This window comes from Hippopotamus amphibius, chromosome 10 (genome assembly GCF_030028045.1).
Source record: "Hippopotamus amphibius kiboko isolate mHipAmp2 chromosome 10, mHipAmp2.hap2, whole genome shotgun sequence".
In the NCBI taxonomy this organism is placed as follows: domain Eukaryota; kingdom Metazoa; phylum Chordata; class Mammalia; order Artiodactyla; family Hippopotamidae; genus Hippopotamus; species Hippopotamus amphibius.
In genome coordinates this window covers 33,711,550-33,738,601 of record NC_080195.1, presented here as the reverse complement: position 1 = coordinate 33,738,601, position 27,052 = coordinate 33,711,550, and the positions used below count along the sequence as shown (strand labels likewise).

Here is a 27,052-nt window from a genome sequence, read left to right as displayed (position 1 = left end):
ACTAGAAACCATACGGTGGTAATGATTTTTAATTTATTTTTATTTTTTGGCCATACCGCCCATACGCGATCTTAGTTCCCTGACCAGAGACTGAACCTGTGACCCCTGCAGTGGAAGCGCACAGTCTTAACCACTGGACCGCCAGTGATGTCCCTGTGATGATTTTTTTTAAGGTGAGCAGGGACAGCGCTAAACTCTGGGCTGCACGTTGAGAATGGCTCACCTCATCTGCCTCTTCTCCTGATTATACTCCTGCTGACTATGTGGGCAATGAACTCATCGAGGTTTTAGTGAGAATGTAAGTTCCTCTTATGATTCTGCAGTTCTGCTGGTACTGAAGAGTGAACCTGAAGGGCCAGGGCCAGGTTGGTGTCTGGCACTGGCATGAAAAAGCCCCAGGGAGAAGTGAAAGGCAGAGCAGAAGCTGGAGATGCCTCTCACTGACTCTCTCATTTAGAAATGGTTTGTCTGCGGCTGCATGTGAGTCAGAGGCAGAGCTGGGCTGTCACGCAGGTCTTCTGGTCCTGGCACCATGTCCCCTGCCTACACGTGCTCTTCATGCTAGCTCTATTGTCAATATTTTAAAAAAATTCATCTGAAACAAAGTTTTGCTCCAGTGCAAAGTCCAAAAACCAAGAAAAACCCTCAAACCAGAACTACAACATGAATAGAGTCACTTCAAATCAGTAACTGTGCACAGTAACAACTACGTCAAGTGAAAAGGGTCATAAGAGATACGTGGCCACGTCACAGAGGTGGGGCTTTATTGAACTTTATTGAGATATAATTCACATGCCATAAAATTTTCCCTTTTTATGCAATTCAGTGTTATTTAGTATATTCAGAGCTGTGCAACCATCACCACTATACAATTTCAGGACATTTTCACCACCGCCTGTACCCATGAGCAAGTACTCCCCATTCTTCAACCCCAAGCCCCGCCAGCCCTAGAAACCACTAATTTACTTTGTATTTCTAAGGGTCTGTCAACTCTGGACATTTCATACACATGGAATCATACACGTGTGGTCTTGGGTGACGGCTTCTTTCACTCAGCACACGCATCCACGTTGGAGCACGTATCAGTACTTCATTCCTCTTTATGGCTGAAGGATACCTCACTGTATGGATGAACCACAGTCACTCCCCCCTCCCCCCCAGTTCCTTCATCTATTCACCAGCAGATGGACATCTGGGTTATTTCAGCTTTTGTCCATTATGAATAATGTTGCTGTGAAGACTCATGTACACGTTCTTTTATGGACCTGTTTTCAATTCTCTCGGGTAAATACTGGGGAGTGGAACTGCTGGCTCGTGGTAACTCCATTTTTCACTTGTTGAGGAACTGCCAGGCTGCTCTCCGAAGCAGCCGGACCATGTTACACTCCCACCAGCAGCGTACGATGGTTCCAACTCTCCACATCCTCACCGACGCCTGTTACTGTCTGTCCTTGTGATTACAGCCATCCTAGTGGATGCTGGCAGCATTTTTATAACAAAAAGCAGCTGTTACTATACGCTAGGCAAGCGTATTCTCTGACCAACCACAGGACCCACCGGACGCAGTCAACCACAGGCGGCAGAACAGAGCAAGTGCTGACGATGCCCCCATGCTATGCCTGGGCTGCCCTCCCCGACAGTTAAGGACCGCGGTTCTTGAAATGTGGTCCCCAGACTGGTGGCACCAGCATCACCTGGGAACCAGTGAGGAACGCACAGTCTTGGACTCTGCCCAGACGGGCTGAGTCAGAGGCTGTGAGTCGGGGCCCGGCCCCCTGGGACTCCAGCACCGGCCAGGGGCAGGCAGTCGGCTGCACGCCATCTCTGCCCTCAAGGCCAGCTGCACCCACTCACTGGTGAAGATGACTGTGCTCCAAGTCCATCAGCTCTGCAAACGAGGATGACAGTGACCCAGGAAAGAGCTCTCTGAAGGAATCAATCATGTGACTCAAGTGGAAGGGCTTGGCGCCTTCTGGTAATGAGTGACAGATACTGTTGATGTAAAATGTCCACGGTAATTAATCTGGACACAGGAAATCCAGCTGGAAGGTCAACAGAAATTTCACAAGCACCATCCCAAGGCAGTAACATAATTTCCGTCCTACTTGATATTTTAAATGTTCCTTACGCATTCAGCATTTCAAAGAGCAGGCCAGCTCGCTGGGAAGCGAATGGCCCAGGAGCTTCACGGAGCGAGTGCTTGAAACGGTAGAGACGCCTCGTCAGCACCACGTGAAACACTCTGCAAACACGCCACCTAAAAAAACGAGAACTGCTGCTTGTTTCTTCCACACACTGCCATTTAAAAACCTCTCTACACACATTTCTTACCGACTTACACATTTAGGTGTTAGGGAAGCCTCTGTGCAGCTCCGTTTTGGTTGCTTCCTTCAGACACTGGGCAGACTCACTGCTTCTCCGCACCTGCGCCTGAAGCCAGGCTCTCATCAAGCCTGGTTCGCCCGGCAGCCAGGACAGGAGCCACTCACACGTGCACGCGGATGGAGAGGAAGAACCACAGGCAGCCCAGCAGAACCCCCACCGTCAGAGCGGAACCGCTGTAACTCTCGCATCCGTTCCCCGACTGCCGTCCCTCCCCGACGGCACTGGCTTTTACAGCATCTCTCGCGTCTGAGTCGTCGCCGAGTCTCTGAGCAGACTCAAAACCTTCCGGTAAGTGTTCAGAACGTCCTGAGCGGTGGGTCTCTCCGCAGGCGTCTGGCTCTTACACGCCCTGTGAATATCAAACAAGTGGAATCGGACCATGTCACTCCCTTCCACGTGCCCCAGAAGGAAACTGGACACGTCTGGAATCTTCCAGATGTCGCTCTTCTCGTCATACGCGGGCATGAGGTCATCGCGAAAAGGCACGTCCTCTCCGAAGGGCCACAGCTGCTCTGGGGCCACGAAGTCCCCGCGCAGCTCTCGGTGGCCGCACTTCACCAGGGCGCCGGCGCTGCGGTTCACCAGGGGCAGGGCGTCCACGTCATTGAGCACGATGGTGACGTTGGCCGTCAGCAGGTACTGGGACAGCGTCTTGGGCAGGTCGCTGGAGTCACACATGACCAGAGTGCCCAGGGGGCTGCGGTGCAGGAAGTCAATGATGGCCACGTAGCCCAGGGCCAGCTGCAGCCTGTGCTGCCAGGTGTTCATGCTGCGGTACCTGGAGAGGTTCAGCGTCGCCTCCAGGTTGCTCAGGGAGCCTAAGGGGTGGTACTCGGTGAGGATGGTGTTGTCATCCTCACAGTAGCCCAGCAGCGTGACCATGTGCTCACTCTGCAGCGACTTCAGCATCTGCAGTCCGTGCAGGAAGTCATCTCTCACCTCCAGCCTGGTGAGACGCGACAGAGCCACCTTGCGTTCCTTCCACTCGGACAGAAACACCTGGAACAAAGCCACAGAGAACGTTAACCTGGAACCCTTGTCAGCTGGTGTACAGGGAAGCACCGTGGCAAATGCCTTTCCGTGCCGGATGTGGTGCAAAGGACACAGACATTAGCGAGCAAGGCACAGACTGTTCCGGAGACCTTCCCATGAGCAGGACCAGACGCTGGGCGAGTGCCCCATCCGAGTGAAGGCCCAGCGTGCAGGAGGCAGGGCGGCTGGTCTGGATGCTGAGGGCCATCTGGGGCGCCTGCTGGAATGTCCTGGACGCTGGTCTGTGGGCTGACGGGGCTGGCAGGGCAGATGTGGAGAAACGGGGCACTCCCAGGAGAGGGGACTGCATGTACCAACGTGGGGGGGACAAACAGGCCAAAGCAGTGCAGCACGAAGTGAGGGAGGAGGGAGAGGGCTGGACGGTGGTGAGTGGAGAGCTGGGAGATCCCATGTAGGGAGTGAGCCCCGCCAGCTCATCACATACCACCACCACCTTTCACTTTAAAAGGTGCAGAGTAAACCGCAAATAGGAACCACTCTATGTAAGGAACACACTTTTACATGGTCCGGATTTTCTGTGACTTCAGCTGTAATGGCAGGAGCTGAAACGGCACACATGCTGGACCTGTGGTCCCAGCCCTCAACGGGCCGTGGAACAGCTGTACCACACGGCCTCAGGCTCCCATTTCCACCAGCTGGGAAAGAAGAGCCGCTGGGGGACTCCCTGGCAGTCCAGTGGTTAGCACTCTGCTCTTTCAGTGCCGTGGGTTCAATCCCTGGTCAGGGAACTAATAACCTGCAAGCTGTGTAGCTCAGCCAAATAAATAAAGAAAAATAAAATGGTATTTAAAAAAAAAAGACAATAAGAAATAAGAACCGCTGATCTTCTGCTCGAGTCCCCAAAGGGAAGGCAGAAGGTTGCAGAAGAGAAAACAGTCTCCTTATTCAGTCTTGGGAGGTTATACCTTTCTAAGAATCTGTCCATTTCATCCAGGTTGTCCATTTTATTGGCATATAGTTGCTTGTAGTAGTCTCTTATGGTGCTTTTTATTTCTGCGGTGTCTGTTGTAACTTCTCCTGTTTCCTTTCTAATTTTATTGATTTGAGTCCTCTCCCTCTTTTTCTTGATGAGTCTTGCTAGAGGTTTATTGATTTTATTTATCTTCTCAAACAACCAGCTTTTTGTTTTATTGATTTTTGCTATTGTTTTCTTTGTTTCTATTTCATTTATTTCTGCTCTGATCTTTATGATTTCTCTGTGTCTACTAACTCTGGGTTTTGTTTGCTCATCTTTCTCTAGTTTCTTTAGGTGTAAGGTTAGATTGTTTATTTGGGATTTTTCTTGTTTCTTGAGGTAGGACTGTATTGTTATAAACTTCCCTCTTAGAACTGCCTTTGCCACATCCCATAGGTTTTGGATCATTGTGTTTTCCTTGTCCTTTGTCTCTAGGTATTTTTTGATTTCCTCTTTGATTTCTTCAGTGATCTCTTGGTTATTTAGTAGCGTATTGTTTAGCCTCCATGTGTTTATGCTTTTTACAGTTTTTTTCCTGTAATTGATTTCTAATCTCATAGCACTGTGGTCGGCAAAGATGCTTGATATGATTTCAATTTTCTTGAATTTACCAAGGCTTGATTTATGACCCAAAATGTGATCTATCCTGGAGAATGTTCCATGTGCACTGGAGAAGAATGTGTAATCTGCTGTTTTTGGATGTAATGTCCTGTAGATATCTATTAAATCAAGCTGATTTATTGTGTCATTTAAAGCTTGTGTTTCCTTATTAATTTTCCGTGTGGATGATCTGTCCATTGGTGTCAGTGGGGTGTTAAAGTCCCCCACTATGATTGTGTTCCTGTCGATTTCCTCTTTCACAGTGGTTAGCATTTGCCTTACATATTGAGGTGCTCCTATATTGGGTGCGTATATATTTATAATTGTTACCTCCTCTTCTTGGACTGATCCCTCGATCTTTATGTAGTATCCTTTCTTGTCTCTTGTAACATTTTTTATTTTAAAGTCTATTTTATCTGATATGAGTATTGCTACTCTAGCTTTTTTTTGATTTCCATCTGCATGGAATATCTTTTTCCATCTCCTCACTTTCAGTCTGTATGTGTCCCTAGGTCTGAAGTGAGTCTCTTGGAGACAGCATATACATGGGTCTTGTTTTTGTATCCATTCAGCCAGTCTGTGTCTTTTGGTTGGGGCATTTAGTCCATTTACAGGTACAACCTTCCAAGACTGAATCAGGAAGAAATAGAAAACATGAACAGGCCAATCACAAATAATGAAATTGAAACTGTGATTAAAAATCTCCCAACAAACAAAAGTCCAGGACCAGATGGATTCACAGGTGAATTTTATCAAACATTTAGAGAAGAGCTAACACCCAACCTTCTTAAACTCTTCCAAAACATTGCAGAGGAAGGAACACTCCCAAACTCATTTTATGAGGCCACCATCACCCTGATACCAAAACCAGAGAAAAATACTACAAAAAAAGAAAACTACAGACCAATATCACTGATGAATTTAGATGCAAAAATCCTAAACAAAATACTAGCCAACAGAATCCAACAACACATTAAAAGGATCATACACCATGATTAAGTGAGGTTTATCCCTGGAATGCAAGGATTCTTCATTATACACAAATCAATCAATGTGATACACCATATTAACAAACTGAAGGATAAAAACCACATGATCATCTCAATAGATGCAGAAAAAGCTTTTGACAAAATTCAACACCCATTTGTGATAAAAACTCTCCAGAAGGTGGGCATAGAGGGAACCTACCTCAACAAATAAAGGCCATATACGACAAACCCACAGCAAACATCATTCTCAATGGTGAAAAACTGCAAGCATCCCCTCTAAGATGAGGAACAAGACAAGGATGTCCACTCTCACCACTACTATTCAACATAGTTTTGGAAGTCCTTGCCACAGCAATCAGAGAAGAAAAAGAAATAAAAGGAATCCAAATTGGAAAAGAAGTAAAACTATCACTGTTCGCAGATGACATGATATTATACATAGAAAATCCTAAAGATGCCACCAGAAAACTACTTGAGCTAATCAATGAATTTGGTAAAGTTGCAGGATACAAAATTAACACACAGAAATCTCTTGCATTTCTATACACTAACAATGAAAGATCAGAAAGAGAAATTAAGGAAACAATCCCATTCACCATTGCAACAAAAAGAATAAAATACCTAGGAATAAACCTAACCAAAGAAGTAAAAGACCTGTACTCAGAAAACTATAAGACACTCATGAAAGAAATCAAAGATGATACAAACAGATGGAGAGACATACCATGTTCTTGGATTGGAAGAATCAACATTGTGAAAATGACTATACTACCGAAAGCAATTTACAGATTCAATGCAATCCCCATCAAATTACCAATGGCATTTTTCACAGAACTAGAACAAGAAATTTTACGATTTGTATGGAAATGCAAAAGACCCTGAATAGCCAAAACAATCCTGAGAAGGAAAGACGGAGTTGGTGGAATCAGGCTTCCTGACTTCAGGCTATACTACAAGGCTACAGTGATCAAGACAGTATGGTACTGGCACAAAAACAGAAATATAGATCAATGGAACAGGACAGAAATCCCAGAGATAAACTATGGTCAACTAATCTATGACAAAGGAACCAAGGATATACAATGGAGAAAAGGCAGCCTCTTCAATAAGTGGTGCTGGGAAAACTGGACAGCTACATGTAAAAGGATGAGATTAGAACACTCCCTAACACCATACACAAAAATAAACTCCAAATGGATTAAAGACCTAAATGTAAGGCCAGACACTATAAAACTCCTGGAGGAAAACATAGGAAGAACACTCTTTGATGTAAATAACAGGAAGATCTTCTTTGATCCACCCCCTAGAGTAATGGAAATAAAAACAAAAATAAATAAGTGGGACCTAATGAAACTTCAAAGCTTCTGCACAGCAAAGGAAACTATAAGCAAGACGAAAAGACAACCCTCAGAATGGGAAAATATATTTGCAAACGAATCAACAGACAAAGAATTAATCTCCAAAATATATAAACAGTTCATCCAGCTCAATATCAAAAGAACAAGCAACCCAATCAAAAAATGGGCAGAAGACCTAAATAGGCATTTCTCCAAGGACAACATACGGATGGCCAAGAGGCACATGAAAAGCTGCTCAACATCACTAATTATAGAGAAATGCAAACCCAAAACAACAACGAGGTGTCACCTCACACCGGTCAGAATGGGCATCATCAGAAAATCTACAAACAGTAAATGCTGGAGAGGGTGTGGAGAAAAGGGAACGCTCTTGCACTGTTGGTGGGAATGTAAACTGATACAGCCACTGTGGAGAACAGTATGGAGGTTCCTTGCAAAACTAAAAATAGAGTTACCATATGACCCAGCAATCCCACTGCTGGGCATATACCCAGAGAACACCATAATTCAAAAAGACACATGCACTCCAATGTTCACTGCAGCACTATTTACAATAGCCAGGACATGGAAGCAACCTAAATGTCCATCAACAGATGAATGGATAAAAAAGATGTGGTACATATATACAATGGAATACTACTCAGCTGTAAAAAGCAAGGAAACTGGGACATTTCTAGAGACATGGATGGACTTGGAGACTGTCATACAGAGTGAAGTGAGTCAGAAAGAGAAAAACAAATATTGTATATTAACACATATATGTGGACTATAAAAAAATGGTACAAATCAACCGGTTTGCAAGGTGGAAATAGAGACACAGATGTAGAGAACAAACATATGGACAGCAAGTGGGGAAAGGGGGGAGGGTTGGGGGGGAATGAACTGGGAGACTGGGATACCAAATTGTACGCTCTAAAATATATGCAGTTTATTGTATGTTAACTCTATCTCAATAAAAGTTACAAAAAAAAAAAAGCTCTAGGAGTAAAAATCTGGCATTATTTACAAAAGCATAACTGGAAACCATCCATCCATCAAACATCGGGGAGTGGCCGGCTACGCAGGACCACTTGAAGGAAGTTTATGGCTCAGCAAGATGCAGACGCCAACAGGGCTTTCACAGATGCTACAGATGACAAGGATATTAAGTGTTTTTATATCATTGTTCTAACCACATAAAACAATACGAAATTACACAGAAATCAAAGGATGTTTTCTGTTCTCTTTATATGCTTTCTTTTTCCCCTTTATATACCTTCTGGTATAACTTTTTCAGAATGAATATACATACTTTTATGTATTAAAACATTTTTAAAAATAACTAAAAAATATTATATCAAATGGAGCTGGGCAGGAGGACTGTGAAAATGTATTTTGGACCTGAGGAGGACGTTCATTAATGGAAAAACCCACTACCTGCTGTTGACCGTTTACTCAAAAGAGAAATCTTCCAAGACCTTCTCAAAAACCCAAATTTGAGAAATTTCACTATGGATAATTTCTATTAAGAAGCATATTTCTCTGGCTGCTACAGTCACTATAAGTTTCATGAATATATATTTTATTTATTTTTATGTAGAACACATTTTATTCTCTCTGGAGATCTGCACCAGCACTGAATTTCATGTCTGACTCCAATATAAAAGTCCTGTTTTTGCTGAGACCCATCTCTCCCTAGGGCTCCTCTCCCCCTCGTGGTTGGCACCGGCACTAGCAGATGGCTTTGGTGTCCAGGCCCATTTTTCATATAAAACAGTGATCATTTTAGAGAAGCTGCCATGGTTTGTTTACACATTTATTCAACAAGAAACACGGGAGAGGTTCAGCTACAGACCTCATGACTTCCTCCTGAACCCTTGCTTGTGACAAATTCATTTTTGTGCCACAGATGAATGAAAGATTAAATACTACTTATTATTAAATAGTATTAGTCTTTGGGATCTTTTACAAATATTTGAAGCCTCCAATATTAAATATTTGCAAGTTAGGGGTTAAGAATAATTTCTCAGCAACCAACTTTACCTTTTTTTGAAATTATAAAAATAATCATGGGGAGTTCCTAGGTGTTGCAGTGGGTAAGAATCCACCTGCCATTGCAGGGGACATGGGTTCGATCCCTGCCCCAGGAAGATCCCACATGCCGCGGAGCAACTAAGCCCATGCGCCACAGCTATTGAGTCTGCGCTCTAGAACCCGTGAGCCACAACTACTGAGCCCATGAGCCACAACTGCTGAGCCCATGTGCCGCAACTACTGAAGCCCACGTGCCTAGAGCCTGTGCTCTGCAACGAGAGGCCACCACAATGAGAAGCCCGCGCACCACAATGAAGAGGAGCCCTCGCTCGCCGCAACTAGAGAAAGCCCGTGTGCAGCAACAAAGACCCAACACAGCCAATAAATAAACAAAACAAATAAACAAATTAATTAATTAATTTTTTAAAAAATCACGAATACTTCCCTTGGTAAACATTCAAATACGGAAGGAGTAGAACTCCTTCCTCTGCATTTACTCCCCAACCGAAAGGAAACTGGTTAACTACTTGGCTGGTAACCTCCCAGAAGTGTCTCCATGCCTTTACGTGTATTAATATCCACTTACAAAATAGCATTTGAGTTTATTATATAAAGTGAGAATATAACATAAATATATTGCAACTGGCTTTTTTCGTTTAACTGATGCCTCAGAAATCTTTCCCTAACGTATACAGAGATCTAGGTCATTCTTTTTAAAGCTGCATAATATTTCATAGTATGGGTGTACTACTTCTACTGGTGTATTTTCAGTTTCACCGATGATCATTTCGTTTTTCAAAACTAAAGTATGACAGGGCTTCCCTGGTGGCACGGTGGTTAAGAATCTGCATGCTAATACAGGGGACATGGGTTCAAGCCCTGGGCCAGGAAGATCCCACATGCCTCGGAGCAAAGAAGGCCATGTGCCACAGCTACTGAGCCTGCGCTCTAGAGCCTGTGAGCCACAACGACTGAGCCCGTGCGCCACAACTACTGAAGCCTGCACACCTAGAGCCTATGCTCTGCAATCAGAGAAGCCACTGCAGTGAGAAGCCGCACACCGCAACAAAGAGTAGCCCCCCACTTTCCACACCTAGAGAAAGCCCACGCACAGCAACGAAGACCCAACGCAGCCAAAAATAAATCAATTTTTAAAAAAGTATGATATAATAAATATTCATAAAATTTGGAATAGATGCTATCATAATGGATTAGGTTCTTTTTTCTACACAGCTCTATAATTTTGCACAGACATTTAATATGATCTTATGTGATCTACCTTTAAAGACTTGACGCACATTTAAATTATTTCCCATTTATTTATTAACAACAATTCTACAGTGAATACACCCTAAGCTAGGTAAGTAGACAGATCACTGGATGGAGATGATGTGCCATCAGTACCCTTCAAAGTCTGGGCCAACGTGTACTTTCACCAATCATGTGTGAGTCTTGTGTTCTAGAGCCTTAACCACACTTGATGGGTGTTACCAATTTTGGTAATCTGTGCAAGTCTGATGGATGAAAAATATTTTCCTTTCCAGTTTGTATTTCCCTGGTTACTCATGGGACTGAGCACTTTTCATCCTCTGGGCACTTCTGTATTTCTTCTGAAAGAAAGAAAGTGGAAAGTCTGTTCGCTGTCCTTTGTACAATTTTCTCTAGGGTTGTCTGCTTTGTGCTTATTAATTTCTAGGAGTTCTTTATATATTATTCATGTGATTATTATATATATAAAGGCAAATTTTAGAAAATAATTAGCTTAGTTTATGTGGTCTTTTGTAGTACAGAATTTAGCTGTTATATAGTCAAATCTGTCTTCATTCATTTAACAAGTACTTATGTCAATAAAAAAACAAACCCCTGCCCATATGAAACTGACATTCTAGTGCAGGAGGCAGACAATAGAGAAAATAAACAGGAAGTACGTAAAGTATATTAGAAGGTAAAATACGCTTTGGAGAAAATTAAGCAGGGAAGAGTTTACAGCTGCATTAGCTTGGGGAAGCTCTCACCCGGGTGATGCTCAAACAGGAACCTAAAGGAGTGGAGGATGCCACCATGCGGCATCTGGGGCCATGTCCCAGGTGGGGAGGACAGAGGATGAGGGCCCTGGGGTGAGATAGCCCACAGGCTGCAGTGATGAGCAGGGGAGCGGGTAGAGGCTGGGAGAGGCTGGGAGGACTAGTGTGAGACAGGGTGCCCACACTGAGGAGTGGTTTCTGTGTGAGAGCAACTGAGCGGGCAAGTGTGGAGGCCGACAGCCCGCGCCAGAGGCTGCTGAGACAATCAGGGACCAGGCACGGAGGCCTGGGCAGGGAGGAGCCCGGGCAGAACCTGAGGAGGGGCCAAAGCCCAGGTCTCTCCTGTGGACTGAGGGACTGAACATGGATGTGGAGAAAGGGGGAAGACGAGGGTGCCTCCTGGGGCAGGGAGGGATAAATTAGGAGACTGGGATGAATATATACACACTACAGTACTATATATAAAATAGATAACCAACAAGGACCTACTGTATAGCACAGGGAACTCTACTCAATACTCTGCAATAACCTATATGGGAAAAGAATTTGAAAAAGAGTGGAGATATGTATATACATATATATGGATATGTATAACTGAATCACTTTGCTGCACACCTGAAACTAACACAACATAGTAAATCAACTCTACTCCAATGTAAAATAAAAATTAAATTAAATTAAAAAAAAAAAGGATGCCTCCCGGGTTGCGGTGTGAGCCGCTGGCGGGATGGGGCTGCCCTTAGGCCGACGGGGAGAGTGAAGGAGCAGCTGAGGGGACGGTCTGCGACTGGCTCAGGCTGAGAAGACTCTCAGCCTCCCAGAGGCGGGGCATGCAGGGGATGGAAGAGTCCAGAGTTCACTCAGGGGATAAAGACACGGCGCTGGACGAGGCCACCCGGGCAGTGAGCACAGAGGCTGGCAGAGAACGTACCTGTCCTTCCAGTGTCCTCCTGGGTTTAAAAATCTAAAGGGGTGAAGCCCACTTTCATCCCCAGGGACTAAGATGGGATGGGGGGTTAGTAGGCAGGAGAGGGGACTGTCACGCTTTCCCGCCTGCCTCCTGCCCACCTCCTTCTGAACATCTGATTTGAATGCACTCCTTCTGTAATTAAAGGACAGAAAAAAGAAAAGCAGGGGGTCACTTGGCCTTGCCCCCAAACCAGCTACAGGAGAGGACACGTGGCCCTGGCAATTCCAAACACAAACCAGAAGCACAGTCTGGGGAGGTGGGTGGGGGTGGTGTGCTTGGAAACTGAGGACACGGTCAAGCTAAGCCAATATTTGATTACCTGCGCATTCAGCTAATGAGCCTCTGTGTTCCAGCCCCTAAACGTGGTTCTCTGAACCAGACACGGGCTAGCTGCTGAGGACACACAGGTAACTGGTGTCTGTGCCCTCAGGGAGCCTGTATTTATAAGAGACAACAAACCAGATACCAGATGGGAGGGTCCAGGTCGGGGCGGGGGCGGGGGGGGGGGTTGTTTAGAGGGGGTGTCAGGGACAGCATCTCAGATAAGTGACATCTGAGCTGAGACCTGGACATGAGGAGCTGGGCAGGTGGGAAGAGATTTCAGGCTGGGAAAGGCCCGAGGGATTGTCTGATCAAGGAACAAAAGAAAGGGCAGGGTGACGGCAGCGTGGGGCAGAAGGTGGGGCCCAGGTTTGGGGTTTTTCCTAAGGGCACTGGGGGTTTTAAGGAAGAGGGGCACACGTGGGCAGGGAGGCGGTTCCAAGGCCAGGGACAGAGGGGCTATTCCCTCCACCTGGGGGAGGGTGGATTATCAAGAGTTCCCTCCTGGTCACACTTAGACACTCGAGAGACCTCCAAGTAGGCGTGACAAGTACAGGTGGACACACAGACCTGCGGCTCAGGGGAGAAGGACGGGCTGGGTATCAAGCCGGGGGGCCACCAGCATCTAAAATGCATTCAGAGCAATGGAACTAGATGAAGTCACCTGAGTGCACCTAAAGAAGACAAAAGGGGGTCCCAGAAGGAACCAAGAGGCATAAGGTTTCTCAGCCTCAGCACCAGGGACATTTCGGGCTGGATGACCAGCTGCTGGGGGTAGGACTGTCCCTGCATGGCAGGGTGGTCTGCAGCATCCCGGCCTCTGCCCGCTGGACGCCCGCACCACCTCCCCACCCCAGCTGTGCCAGCCATGCTGGGGTCTCTACTCACTGCTGAATGTCCCCGAAGGCGCAGAGTCAGCTCGGGTTGAGAACTGCTGACTTGCAGGCAAGAAGAGGGAACAGAAGTCGCAAAGGGGAGTAACTAGGCAGGCCCGCCAGGGGGAAGGAAAACCAGAAAGTCCTGGCGTCAGGAGCCAGGGCTGCAGGCAGCCAGGAGGAGCCAGGGCTGGGGGCAAAGTCGAGTGAGCGGCAGACAGAGCTCCATCTGGGCTGGGGTCAGCAGGACCCTGCATGAGAGCATCTCCCTGGAGGAAGCAGAGTGGGAGCCACAGGGAGTCAGGGGAGGAGGGTGCACGTGGCCAGCAGGGACCGTCCTCAGGGTGGGGAGGGCCGATGACACGGGGCGGGGGGGCGGGGCGGGGATGATTCAAAGGGACCTTGTGAGCAGTCAGGGACGACCTGCAGCTGGAAGGTTTGTAGGTCGGTGGGCAGATGAGGACAGGCCCTCTGAGCGGCTCTTGTTTCCCTAATGTCTCAGGTAACAAGACCACCAGCTAAGATGGGGGAGGGGGTGTTAAGGAAACACCTGTCGCAGAGGATGGGGCCCCCGGGGCTGTGCTGAGGCTTTGTGGTCGGGCACGCGACGGAACCGCGGGGCTGGGGGCTCCTCTTTCCCTCCAGCGTGGCTGCTCCAGTGCAGGTGCCCAGCTGGTGTCAACCGAGGGCGGGGCTTTCCAGCCAGGCGTGATGGGGACGGGTGCAGGGAGACGGTGTGAGCGTCTGCGCCGGAGTGAGGAGCACACCGCCGGGGAACGTGCTGCTGGGTGGCTCCCGCGTGCAGGGAGCACCAGAGAGGGAGAAGGCGTGGGTCCAGCCCACGGAGGCCCGCTGGGACCAAGGGATTACTGAAGCCAGGCCGCCAGGAGGGGTGGGGGTAGAGGCCAGAGAGGGACGTCAGAACTTTAGTTACAGAAATTCCTGTTGAGAAACTATGCCCCCAGCTTGGTGCCAGAGAGGAGGGATCCCCACGTGGGAGGGGTGGAGGCAGCAGGGTTGTTGGAATAGGTGCCCACGTGGAGGGTCAGGGCGCTGCCCCGGGCCGGACCCTGCACAGGCCCCAGGGTCCAGACGGGCCAGGACAGACGGGGCTCCCAGCGGAGATGACACCCTGAGCTCAGAACACCTGTGCCCCGAGGGCAAGTTTCAGCCAAAGAAACAAAATCTCAGTGTAACAGCCTTTCATCAGCCTTCACCTTAATGAAGAAACCACATTCCACATTGCTGAGTCTAGTGGGCTGGGTGCCATCTGCCGAGATTCCCTAGAATCAAATCTGTCCTCAGACAATAACCTGCCACCATCGAAGCGACTCAAAAACAGCCTTCAGGGTAAACAGCAATTCCAAAAAAATTCCAAAAATGTTCTCAGCGAGTGCAACAACACGGAAACAAGCGGGCAGGCCCCCAGGGTCCCTCTTCAAAAGAGACAGAAATCCACCGGCTGTGAGTCCTCTGTTACACCCCTTCCTGCTGACTCTTCACAGCCCGATGCTATCAGCACTGCCCCAAATTTACGCCCCTGCTCCCCGAGTGCCACGCTCGTACACCCGACCGCCTGCGTCCCCGCCGGGCCACCTCAGGCACACACAGGACCCCTGGGCAGGTAACGGCGACCCTGTCCTTCCTGCTGCCCCAGCCAGGCGCCTCCATCACCGCTTCCTTTACACCCCGCGTCCGGTCTACTGGGACATCCTTCTGCCTCTGCCTTTAAGATACAACCAGAACCCACTGATTCCTCGCCACGTCCGGTGCTGATACCTGTGTCAGACGGGCTGCCTGTCACCAGGCTCCCTGTGAGCCCCACCGGGTCTGCTCTGCACACAGGCGGGGGCCCTCCCCTCCACTCACGATGCAGCGGGGCCCGAGGAGGCAGCCCTGCAGGGCCCTCACCTCTGACCCCTTCCTTGCATCCCGCCTCTGGTCCCCGGACAGCCAGGCACGGTCCTCGGCTGGTCCCCAGACACCTGCGCCATCCCGACCACCTGAAGTAACACGCCTGCTGGCTGCGCGGTGTCACTGCCACAGGTTACTGCACTGTCTCCTGCACTGTCTGACTCCTCAACCAGCTTCAGGGGCCTCCGTTCTGCTCACTGCTGCACCCCCAGCACCCCCCACCACGAGCGGGCCAGCCTTTCACTTCACTCCCCTCTCCTCTCCCCTCTAACTCCCTCCTTCAAGGCGTCTCCTTTCCCTGCTGAGACCACTCACTGTGTCCTCACAAAGGGTCTGTCTTGTTCAACACCCTTAACTGGCTTCTCGAGTCACCGTCTCAGTGCAACCACTGAGGAAATGCTGCCCACGAGGACTCTGGAAGCTTCTACGTGAGAACTGAATTCACCCCTTTGGTTTCTCTTCTTAAGATAAAAAAATATTTTTTAAATTAATATAATACCACCACAGGGGCTTCCTAGGTGGCGCAGTGGTTGAGAATCCGCCTGCCAACGCAGGGGACACAGGTTCGAGCCCTGCTGCAGGAAGATCCCACATGCCGCAGAGCAACTAAGCCTGTGTGCCACAACTACTGAGCCTGTGCTTTAGAGCCCGTGAGCCACAACTATTGAGACCGTGTGCTGAAACTACTGAAGCCCACGCACCTAGAGCCCGTGCTCCACAACAAGAGAAGCCACGGCAATGAGAAGCCCGCGCACCACAACGAAGAGTAGCCCCCACTCACCACAACTAAAAAGAAAGCCCACACACAGCAAAAAAGACCCAACACAGCCAATAAAATAAATTAATTAATTAATTAAAAAAAAACCACCACAGAGTTTTAAAAATAACAATGAAAAAAATTGCTCCAAATCTTCCTTCACCGTAACACTTTCTATCATTTTTAGATTTTTCTACATATATAACCTCGCTGATGAAAACAGTGTATCGCACAATTTTCTATTTTGCTTTACTACTTATTATCACGAGAGCTTTTTCATGCTGCTGCACAGGGTTCCCAGCTACACTTGTTGGCTGTAGAATATTCTAGGGGTGGTTGGACATAAATTCACCATTCCCCTCTAGTAACTATGTCTAGTTTTCTATTATCATCAACAACAAAGCAAAGCTCTCCTGGATGCATCTAACCTCTGCCTTCCTTTGCATCACTTTACTGGGATAATGTCCCAGCTGGAGGTCTCTGGGCCACCCGCTGCCCGGGACTCACTCTCTTCACAGCTCCTTCCCCGACCCGCTTCATCTGCCTCACTTCCGTCCTCAGCTGCTCGCAGGACAGCCACGGGGAGCAGTTGCTCATCTGCCCCATCCTGAAGTGGCCGTGGGGACAGCGCGCGGGGTCCTCCGAGGAGCGCTGGGGCAAGACGAAGAGCCGGTCGAGGCAGAGGTAGAGGAGGGCGTTCATGAGGGCCATGGAGAGCAGCAGCCCCACCACCGGGGGCATGTCCCTGGGCGGGGGCCCTCTCCTGCCCTCCTGGGGCCTCGTCTCCATGGCACTGTCCTCTGTGAGCTCCTACGACAGACGGAAACGGGGGGTAGTCACGGCCCGTCGTATTTCAAGGACTAAGGGTGACACAGCCTCCTGGGCCTCGGGGTCACCGTGAGGATCACAGAGGGTTCGAGAGCAGCCTCGTACCAAACGCTGATGCCAGCCAGCTCCTCCCAGAGCTGTTACTCTTTATTACAGCTTCGAGCCGAAGGGAGTCGTGCCAGCATCTGACTTTGTCTCTGTCTCCCCCACAGCCGTCTATGCTGAGTAGATACGCACCGAACAGTTAGTAGGATGAAAGCAAACTGTGGCTTTGTCAGTCCAGTGGAGCCAGGGCAGGAGACAGACAGGAGAGAAGCTAGGGTGGGGGTGCGGCTGGGATGCGGAAGGTTGGGATGTTCCTTGGAAGGTACGCAAAAGCCCCCAGATGTTTTTAAAAACAAAGGTGTAAAAGGTGCCCCAGGGTGGCAGAGGCTGGATGGGAGGCCCTGGCCAGAACCCAGGAGGAGCGCGGATGAGAAGGCAGGCTGGCACGACGGGGGTGAGATGCGGGGGGTGGAGGGGGGGCAGGTGATCCTCACACTGAGTGGCCCCCACGAGGCAAGGCTGCTGCCATCCAATGGGTTCCAGCCCCGGAACAGGTGCGAGGCCCAGGGTGGAGGCAAGAGGGGTGGGGAGGGACCTGGACATCGGGAGCCGGACACTGAGGGTGCCTGCGGCGGACGCTGGTGACCACCCACAGCGAGCATCGCCACCCCAACACGGGACACGGCCGTACAGGCGTGCACCAGCTTAACTGCAGCACTGGGGCAGGCGGGACACCTGTGCCAGCACGGACCCTGTGCCTCCGGGGTTGGGGACACAGTGACACGAAGCCCTACCTTCCAGGAGGGCCCTCCTTCCCGGCTCAGGTCTCTGGCAACACGCCTGGGTTGGTCAGGGTTCTGGTGGGCTGGCGCAGTGGCGTGAAAGCACTCTGCCTCAAAGTACTGAAAAGGAAGCTGAAAACAAAATAAAAATTGCAACTCTGCACACAGACAAATGGCCAGGCGTCCCCCAGGCTCCCAACCCCAGGACGAGCAGGCCGGCCCTCTTTGGCCCCGTCTGCCCCCTCGACCTCACCGTGCCCGCCCGGCGCCCATGCACCCAGCGCGGCTTAAGCAGCTTCTGCGTGCCCAGCCCTCTTCGGTCACCACACTGCCCCGCGTGGCACGGCTTTCACACTGAAAACCGCTCTCCAGCATCACCAGCAGCAGAGAGTCTGTGGCGCGAGGCCCTGTCACCGAGGGTGAAGCGCCAGCTCCCGCCCGGAGCAGCCCAGCCGCCCCGCGTGGAGAAGCCACTCTGTCTCCCACCCGGGGCTGAGCTGCAGGCTGAGGACCCTGCACAGATACGCGTCCACTCGACCTCTTCACAGGCAGCCCTGCATGGCCTTGCGCCTGTCAAAGCACTGTTTCCTTGACATTTTGCGTAAGCTCCACTGTCACCCAGATCCTGGAGTGACTCCCTCTTTCCCTCTGGCTGAGACCCCAAGACCCCCGCCACGCAGGCTCGCTCACTCTGATTGCTTCACATGCTCGACAGGCTCATCAGGGGACCCAGGGCCCCCTCCTCAAACCGCATCACCCCCCACCCCCGACGATCCATCTTGCTTCCTAGTTTCCCAAAGAAACCCGGCCCTCGCTCCACCTTCCCTCCCGCCCCAGTCCCGGCGCCCAGCTCTGCCCCGGCGAGTCCCTCCTCCCCAGAATCCCGACGCGTGTGCCTAATGTCCCTCAGCCTTTAAAACACCCCCTCTTTGCCCACCTTCCCCTCCAGTTACTGCTTTCCGGCAAACTCCTTATCAGGGCACCTACACTCGCTACCTCCACCTCTCTTTCTCTTGAACTCACTTCCCTGAAACTCGCTGCTCCCACACTGGCCGTGAGCTCAACAATGTGCAGCCCTGGCTCCTGGGCAGCACCTGGCCTGGCTGACCCCTCCCTCCCTCCTCCTGAAAACTCTGCACTCTGTTCCCAGGACCCAGCCCTCCCAGCGCTCCCTCCCGGGGGGTCTCTCCCTCCCCACGGCTGAGCTCCGGTGTGAAGCCCCAATCCCAGTCTCCCCACAATTCCATGCCTGCTTCTCTGATGCCTCTACTTGGAGTCTGGTGGACAACTCAAAAATAAGACTTCTCCTCCACGATAAAAAGACAAATAACTTAAAAATGGGCAAAGGACTTGAACAGACATTTCTCCAAAGAAGATACACAGATGACCAACAAGCACATGAAAAGGTGCTCAACGTGAACAGTCATCAGGGAAATGCACACCAGAACCACAAGATCCCACCTCACACCCCCAGGATGGCTGTAATAAAACAGCCAGGCGGCCACAGGTGTGGACAGGAAACCCTCACACGCTGCTGGGGACGATGGAAGATGGAGCAGCCGCTGTGGAAAACAATCTGGAAGCGCCTCAAAGGTTAAACACAGAGTTACCAGCAATTCTACTGCTCAGTATCTACCCAAGAGACTGAAAACACACCTCCGTACAGACACGAATGTTCACAGCAGCATTTTTCACTCCGGCCAAAGGGTGGAAGCAGCCCACGTGTCCATCAGCTGCCACCCGGACAAACAGAATGTGACGTGTCCACATGATGACACACTATTTGGACATGAAAAGGACTGAAGCACTAATGCGTGGTGCAGCACACATTGAAAACATCATGCTCGGGGAGACCAGCTAAGGGAAAGAGCATGTGATTCCATTTACACGAACCATCCAGGATGGGAAAGCTCAGAGATGGCGAGCAGATCAGTGGTCGCCAGGGCCTGGATGGAGGGGTCACAGGGAGTAGCTGCTCAGGGGACAGCATTTCTTTTTTGATGGAAATGTTCTGGAATTGGCGGTGATGGCTGCATAACCTTGTGAATATACTAAAAATCAGTGATTACACACTTTAAAATAGCGAATCTCTAGCGTGTAAATTATATCTCAAATTTTTCAACTGAATTATAGTTGATTTACAATATTGTATTAGTTTCAGGTGTACAACACAGTGATTCAAAATCTGTATAGACTATATTCTGTTTAAAGCTACAGTCAGCCCCCTAGCTACGAACGCGCTCCGTTCCAGGAGCGCGTTTGTAAGTCCAATTTGTGTATAAGTCTAACAGTGTTCACCCAGGTACCCAACTAATAAAATCGGCTATACAGTACTCTGTGATAGGTTTATGATACTTTTCACACAAATAATACATAAGAAAACAAACACAAAAAATAAAGAAAACATGTTTAACCTCACAGTACAGTACCTTGCAAAGTACGGTCGTGCCGTGCAACAGCGGGCACACGGGGGCTGGCATTGAGTGAACAGCAGGAAGAGTCACTGACTGGGGGGGGCGGGGTGGGAGACGGCAGAGCTGAAGGATCGACAGCAGTAGGAGACGCAGGGCGAGCTGCAGCGTCACTCACGCCTGACGTGGACGGAACGCACGTCCGCATCTCTGGAAGTCTGAAGGTTCGTGTGCAGGGGACTTGCTGTCCTACAGAATAAGGGTGTGTTCCCTGTGCTGCACAATTACCCTTGCTGCTCACCTACTCTACACACAGGCATTTGTGACTCTCAGTCCTACACCTCTATCCTGCCCCAGCTCTCCCCGCTCCCCACTGGGAACCACTGCTCTGTCCTCTCTGTTTGTTTTGCTATACGCATTTGTTTGTTTTATTTTTAGATTCCACATATAAGTGATATCATACAGTATTTGTCTTTGGCTTATTTCACTAGGCGTACTACGCTCTAGGTCCATTCATGTTGTGACAAATAGCAGAATTTCATTCTTTTTTATGGCTGAGTAATCAGAAAACCTGAACAGACACTTTCCCAAAGACAGCACACACAGCCAACACATGAAAAGATGCTCCTCACCACGAGAGAAACGCAAACTACCACCCCAGTGAGTTACCACCTCACACCCGTCAAAAAGACAAGAGATAAATGCCGGTGAGGGTACAGAGAAAAAGGAACCCTCCTTCACTGCTGGTGGGAATATAAACTGGTGCAACCACTATGGACAACAGTGTGAAGGTTCCTCAAAAAACTAAAATTAGAAATACCATACGATCCAGCAATCCCACTCCTGATATATCCAGAAGAGAAAAAAACAACCCACTAACTGGAAAAGATACAAGCACCCCAATGCTGACTGCAGCACTATTTACAATAGCCAAGACATGGAAGCAACCTAAGTGCCCATCGACAGAGGAGTGGAGAAAGATGACGCGGTATGTATTTATATATATATATATAAAATCTCAACATTAAAATATAAAAATATTTCCCTAACTCAAGTCTTCCCCTCAAATCTGCTGTCTTCAGTGTTGACAATCTCAGCAAGTGACAAACAAATTCTTCTGGTGACAAGGCTGCAGGGGAACGGCCAGCAGGGGCGGTGCCTCTGCAGAGCGGGGCGTGTTAGAGGTGATGGGCTCCTCCCGGGTCAGCGCACCCTTCCTGACAAGACGAGACCTGGAGGCCTCGCAGCGCTGCTCACCTGCAGTCATGGCGATGGGCTGCCCGGGCAGCCCTGGTCCCGTGCAGCAGCCCCAGCTCACCTCCCTGCTCCTTTCCAAGACGACGCCACCTGCCCGCCCACCGCCTGTGGCCTGCCAGCCACGCCCTGCAAGGCCCCGGGGGTCGTCTGCTCACCTTCCTCAGCGAGATTCCAGGCCCCAATCTTTCCCTCCACCTCTCTCCCTCTGGACATCTCCTCTGGACACCACAGCGACGTTCACCACGCAGGCCTCACAGTCTCCTGAGCTTCTTCCACCAACTCCTGATTCTTAGAAGGGGACCTTAAAGAAATGGGCAAACCCTCTGCCACCTCTCCTCTGCAGCGTTTAAGTGACCAGGAGGGTCTCAACGTAGACCTGAGGTCAGGGACCAGAGAACTGTTTTCCGTAAAGGACCAGACAGTAAATGTTTAGGGCCCAGAAGCAGGACTCGAGTGACCATGGCGCTGTGACGTGCGGGCGTGGAGCAGCGCGGCCGAGGTACCCGTAACTGTCCCGGTTATCCCATCCTGCCGCCAGAAGCAGCCAGGCCAGGCACAAAAGGGGGCGAGCGTGCTGTGCCCCAACGGAACTCTGCTCGTGGCCGCTGAGATTCGAATTTCATGTCACAAGAGATGGTTTTGATTCCTCCCCCCAACGTTTAAAAAACTGAAAAGCGGGCTTCCCTGGTGGTGCAGTGGCTAAGAACTGCCTTCTAATGTAGGGGACGCAGGTGCGATCCCTGGTTGGGCAACTAAGCCCAGCTACTGAGCCTGCACACTGCAACAAAAGATCCCATGTGCTGCAACTAAAATCCGAAGGAGCTAAAAAATAAATAAATAAACACTGAAAAAAAAAAAAAGAACCCGCCTGCCAACGCAGGGGACATGGGTTCGAACTCTGGTCTGGGAAGATCCCACAAGCTGCAGGGCAACTAAGCCCGTGCATCACAACTACTGAGCCTGCACTCTCTAGGACCCGCGAGCCACAATTATTGAACCCATGTGTTGCAACTACTGAAGCCCGCGTGCCTAGAGCCTGCGCTCCGCAACAAGAGAAGCCACCAATGAGAGGCTCGCTCACCAAAACGAAGGGTGCTTGCCACAACTAAAGAAAGCCCATGCGCAGCGATGAAGACCCAACGCAGCCAAAAAAAACAAAACAAAACTGAAAAGCATCCTAAGCTCACAGGCCATAAAGAATGTGTGGCAGGGAGCAGCCGGCCAGCCCGCCTTAGGTGACGGCATCCCTCTGAGTGTCCTGGGCCCCCTTTCCATTCTTCGCCTTCTACGTGGTCTCCTTCACGCACACGGCTCTGGTGGCCGTGTACACACTGACGGTTTCCAGTCTCTGCTGTGACCTGGCTCTATCTCCTACACCTCACTCAGCTGGCCCCTCAAGCTTGGGGACGTCCATACCTTAATTCTCTCTCTCCTGTCGCCAGCATGCCCGCCCTGCAGGGCTCCCCTCTGTGACAGGCGCACAACCAGGTGACTTGATTTCTCCCTCCCCTAACCAAGACCAAACAAGCACCACTGACAGTCACTTCTGCCCCCAAAGCTTCCCAATCTGCTCACGCCCCTCCCACCCCTCGCTCCCCTGCCCTGGTCTGCCTACCTGGGCTTCTGCAACACTTTCCTACGTGCTCTCCCACTGCTGTCTCTTTTCCAATCCATTGTCCACAGCGAACAGGATCTTTTTTCTTTCCTGAAATGTTTCAAGTAGAGTTAAAACATAGCTCATGAGCACCCGTCCAGCCCTGCCAAGTAACACTGCATTCTCTTGTTTAAAGAAATAAAATAAAATATTACAAACATGGTTGAAGCCATGTGCCCCTCGCAGTCCTATTCTGCTCCCTCCCAAGAAGTAACCCCTATCCTCAAGCTGGTGTCAGTAGGTTTCAAATTGCGGTTCCCGTACCTGCAGCACCACCACCTGGAACTCCTGAGAAATGCAAGTTCTTGAGGCCTCACCCCAGACCTACTGAAGCAGAAACTCTGAGGCGGAGCCAGACATCCGTGTTGACAGGGGTGACTCAGTTGCATGCTGAAGGCTGATATTCCACGCATGCTTTTCATTTTCACCACGAGTACGTGCTCATAAGTAACAGCACGTAACACGTGTGTGTTTTCAAGCTTTATACAAGCAGTGTTGTACTGTTCATCCCTCGGTAACCACAGGGACTGGTTCCAGGACTACCCCCCAGCCCGCCCCCAATACCAATGTCTGTGGATGCTCAAGTCCCTCACATGAAATGGCTAGTACCCCCTGTGCTGGGCAAATGGGACACCTGGAGTGCCAACCGGATACCCTTTTACAATCTGTTTTTACTTACTTATTTATTGGCTGCATCAGGTCTTAGTTGTGGCACGCAGGTCTTTGTGGTGTGGGGGCTTCTCTCTAGTTGTAGTGCATGGGGTCAGTAGTTGCAGCGTGTGGGCTCTCAAGCTGTGGTGCACGGGCTCTAGAGTGTGTGGGCTTAGCTGCCCCTCGGCATGTAGGATCTTTGTTCCCTGACCAGGGATTAACCCACGTCCCCTGCACTGGAAGGCGGATTCTTAACCACTGGACCACCAGGGAAGTCCAACAATTTGCTGTTTTAAAAGCCCAGTATTATGTTTTTGAGGTTTATCCAAGCAGATACATGAAACTCTAATTTGCTCCTCTGGATTGACTATACCACAGCTGGTGAAACAGGTTTGCATACAGTTCCTGTGCACGTGTGGAAGAGGCCCTCTCTGGTTTATACAGGGTCTTTCTGAAGCACAAATTTGATCACTCCTTACTTGAAAAACAGTTGACAGTCCCTCTCCGCCCTCGGGATAAAGTCCAAACTCTGATAACCCCCACCAAGATCCAGCCTCTGTGCCCCTCTCCAGACCCCTCCCTGCACCCCACACTCCAGCCCCTGAGTTCTCTTCAGTCCCTGAAGGGCCCCTTCTGGGATGCCTTGTTCCTTCCTCCTCAGTTGTGAGGTCCCAGAGGACCGCCTGCCTGACGTGTGTAGCCATGTATCCCCGGTGGCTGGCGTGCAGCAGGGACTCAGGAGAAATGCATCGGGTGCCTGATCACTCACACGTCTCGTCTTCGTGGCCTAAGATGCTGCTTCCTCCTCCCATGCTCACTCCCGCCGAGTCTGCTCTCCATCTCTTCATGGTACCTGTGCCCTGACGCTCTCATGCACCACCTCCTCCAGTGAGTTCACCAGCCCAAACCCTCCTTGCCCCTAATCTTTCCCAGATCCTACCTCGCACCACCAGGGGTAGATTCAGATCTGATAAGGTCTGAAGCTTGAAGCTTACTTTTTTTTCTTTTGGAGGGACACCACTTTCTTCACGTCCAAGGCTGCCAAGCTCAGCACACAGTTCTGTAAGACTCTAGACATTCACGTTTTCTAATCTGCGCTGGACCCTCACTGTGACCCAGCAGCCCTTTAACGCACTTCCTGTCAACTCGACAGTCGCACACCTCAACAGCCTTCCAAAGACCCCAACTGTTCACACCCAGTTCTGAATCCTTTCTCAGAAAGACACTCATCCAGAAATACAACTGTTTACAGTGTCAATCTCACAGCGATTCTGTGAGGTAGATATAATTGTTACTTAAAATAAGAGAACTGAGTCAGAGTGAAGTGACTTATCCAAGGTGACTAAACTGTACACACAGGAGCTGCATTTCTGGCCTCAAACCCACATTCTTCCTCTAAATCCTACAACCCTCAAGCGTTGGATTGAATTGAACACAGTCTGGTCACTGCAGGCATTGAAAGGCCGATACTGAGACCACTCACTTCTTAAAGAAGTCATTCTCCCACCCCATCACCTGATGGTATTTTTTCTTCTAAAGGCATATTTCTGGAGTAGGTTACCCAGAGCTAGGGATGAGGCTGTATGGCTAAGGGAATGTTCTTGCCCAGAAATAAGCAAAATGACAGTGAAAACTTCCGCAAATTAAGAAACAACGATTGAAGGTCCAGGTGGGTAAGAGAAATTCAGGCACTGTTTAGACACAACGTGTTTCTGACAATGATAAGAAAAAACTGGTAATAGGAAAAATGTGGGAACCACTGCTATACACTCAAACCTTAATTTAAAAAGAAATGCAATGGAACAAAATTGGTTTTTAACAGCTACAGATTATTTTATACAACCAGAGAAGAAATGAATTAGTGCCCACCCCCCACCCCCATACAATTTTGGTTAGAATCCCATTTTGCCAACAAAGCACAAGTACATTAATTATTTTAGGACTTCCCTGGTGGCCCAGTGGTTAAAAATCCACCTGCCAATGCAGAGGACGGGTTTGAGCCCTGGTCCAGGAAGATCCCACACGACATTGGGCAACTAAGCCTGTGCACCACGACTACTGAGCCCACGTGCCACAACTACTGAGCCCACGTGCCACAACTACTGAGCCCACGTGCCACAACTACTGAAGCCCATGCGCCTGGAGTCTGCCCACCACACGGAAGAGTAGCCCCCACTGGCCCCAGCTAGAGAAAGCCCCTGCACAGCAACGAAGACCCAATGCAGCCAATAAATAAATTCATTAATTAAAAAAAAAAAAAGAGAGGGAGAGAACAAGAGAAAATTAACATTTTTTTTTAAAGTAATTATCTTAAATATTCCGGGATGCCTGCTTAGCCTTAAGGTTCTACAGTAAAGGTCAAGGGTGGAGAAGACAAAACCACCCGACAACACGGCTAAAGCCCAGGTTTTAAAAAGGGGCAGCAGACGGGTCCAGACCTGGTGGGGGTGGCAGCACGGCAGCAGCGGAGGCAGGAGCCCAAGCCTGTGTCGGCGGGGCGTCGGTCGCTCAGGTCCAGCTCCGGCGCCGGGCAGGACGCGGCCCGCCGGCCGCCCCCTCCCCGCGGCGAGGCACGCGCCCTACTGCGCCTGCGCCGCCGGAAGCGCGCCGAGCGGGACCCGCGCGAGGCTGCACCCTGGTGTCCGCCTCCCGCCGCGCGCCCGGAGGTCGGTCGCCGGAACGCAAAGCCCGAGTCGGAGCGCAGCCGGAACCAGCGCCGGTGCACCGGGCCGGCTCCTGTTCCGGGCGCTCCGGTGCGGGCGCCGGAGGGCGGTCATGTGTTTAGTCAGGTCGAGCAGCCGGGTGCGGGTGCGGGTGCGGAGGGGGCCCCGCGCGATCTAGACCCTGCAGAGAGCTCCGGCTCAGCGTAAGGCTGTGCATCCAAAGGGTGGTCCTCAGGCCGGGTGCTCACGCTTCGCGGGTCCAGGGAATTGTTAGAAGTGCAGGTTCTGGGCTCCATCCCGGCCCCGGGGCTGGGGCCCAGCGCTCTGTGCTAGGCCCCGGGGGTGCCCGTGCTAGACGTCCACATTTGTCTATGTGACTTCATCCTGGAAAAATACTGGGGGAATGCAGAAAAATGCACCCACCTGAGCCGCGCTGCCTAGAAATGCGCGAAACACATGCACACCCCTCAGCATCTCCCGGTGTGTGATGCGCAACACCCATCCACATGTGGTGTTTCAATTTTCCAGTGGCTTTCGGATAACTCTC

General features: G+C 50.2%; 1 protein-coding gene and 1 long non-coding RNA gene across 12 annotated transcripts; both read right to left on the bottom strand.

Annotated features, from left to right (window-relative positions):
- Positions 1–21: 21 nt before the first annotated feature.
- On the bottom strand, positions 22–26,426 carry POMK (protein O-mannose kinase). Of its 11 annotated transcripts, none has more exons than XR_009047737.1 (9): positions 26,281–26,426; positions 23,153–23,242; positions 21,693–21,838; positions 20,299–20,529; positions 19,526–19,648; positions 17,882–18,001; positions 16,722–17,024; positions 2,340–3,384; positions 22–2,257 (listed from the first exon to the last, which is right to left on the bottom strand). XR_009047737.1 is itself a non-coding variant. In XM_057697136.1 (9 exons), the coding sequence occupies exons 5-9, from the start codon at positions 20,347–20,349 to the stop codon at positions 4,148–4,150; spliced, it is 2,073 nt and encodes a 690-aa protein (XP_057553119.1). In that variant the 5' UTR covers positions 20,350–20,529; positions 21,693–21,838; positions 23,153–23,242; positions 23,456–26,040; positions 26,281–26,426; the 3' UTR covers positions 3,730–4,147. The 11 variants fall into 11 exon arrangements, 10 of the variants coding, with proteins under 10 accessions (XP_057553127.1, XP_057553119.1, XP_057553122.1 ...); XM_057697136.1 differs by lacking the exons at positions 22–2,257; positions 2,340–3,384 and adding exons at positions 3,730–5,623; positions 23,456–26,040; XM_057697144.1 differs by having other exon boundaries at positions 22–3,384.
- On the bottom strand, positions 12,428–13,349 carry LOC130830137 (uncharacterized). The gene is made up of 3 exons (XR_009047738.1): positions 13,239–13,349; positions 12,667–12,782; positions 12,428–12,479 (listed from the first exon to the last, which is right to left on the bottom strand). It is a non-coding gene; the product is annotated as an uncharacterized LOC130830137 (long non-coding RNA).
- Positions 26,427–27,052: the final 626 nt, after the last annotated feature.

Excerpts from the sequence above, each read along its gene's own strand:
- POMK (XM_057697136.1), bottom strand. The coding sequence starts at position 20,349 with ATGCCAGCCCCCGTGTGCCCGCTGTTGCACGGCACGACCGTACTTTGC. Across the intron at positions 19,649-20,298 it reads GCACGACCGTACTTTGCAAG|TGTGTCATCATGTGGACACG; the intron begins GTACTGTACTGT and ends ATGTCCAAATAG. Across the intron at positions 17,025-17,881 it reads AAGGAGGGCCCTCCTGGAAG|GAGCTCACAGAGGACAGTGC; the intron begins GTAGGGCTTCGT and ends CGTCTGTCGTAG.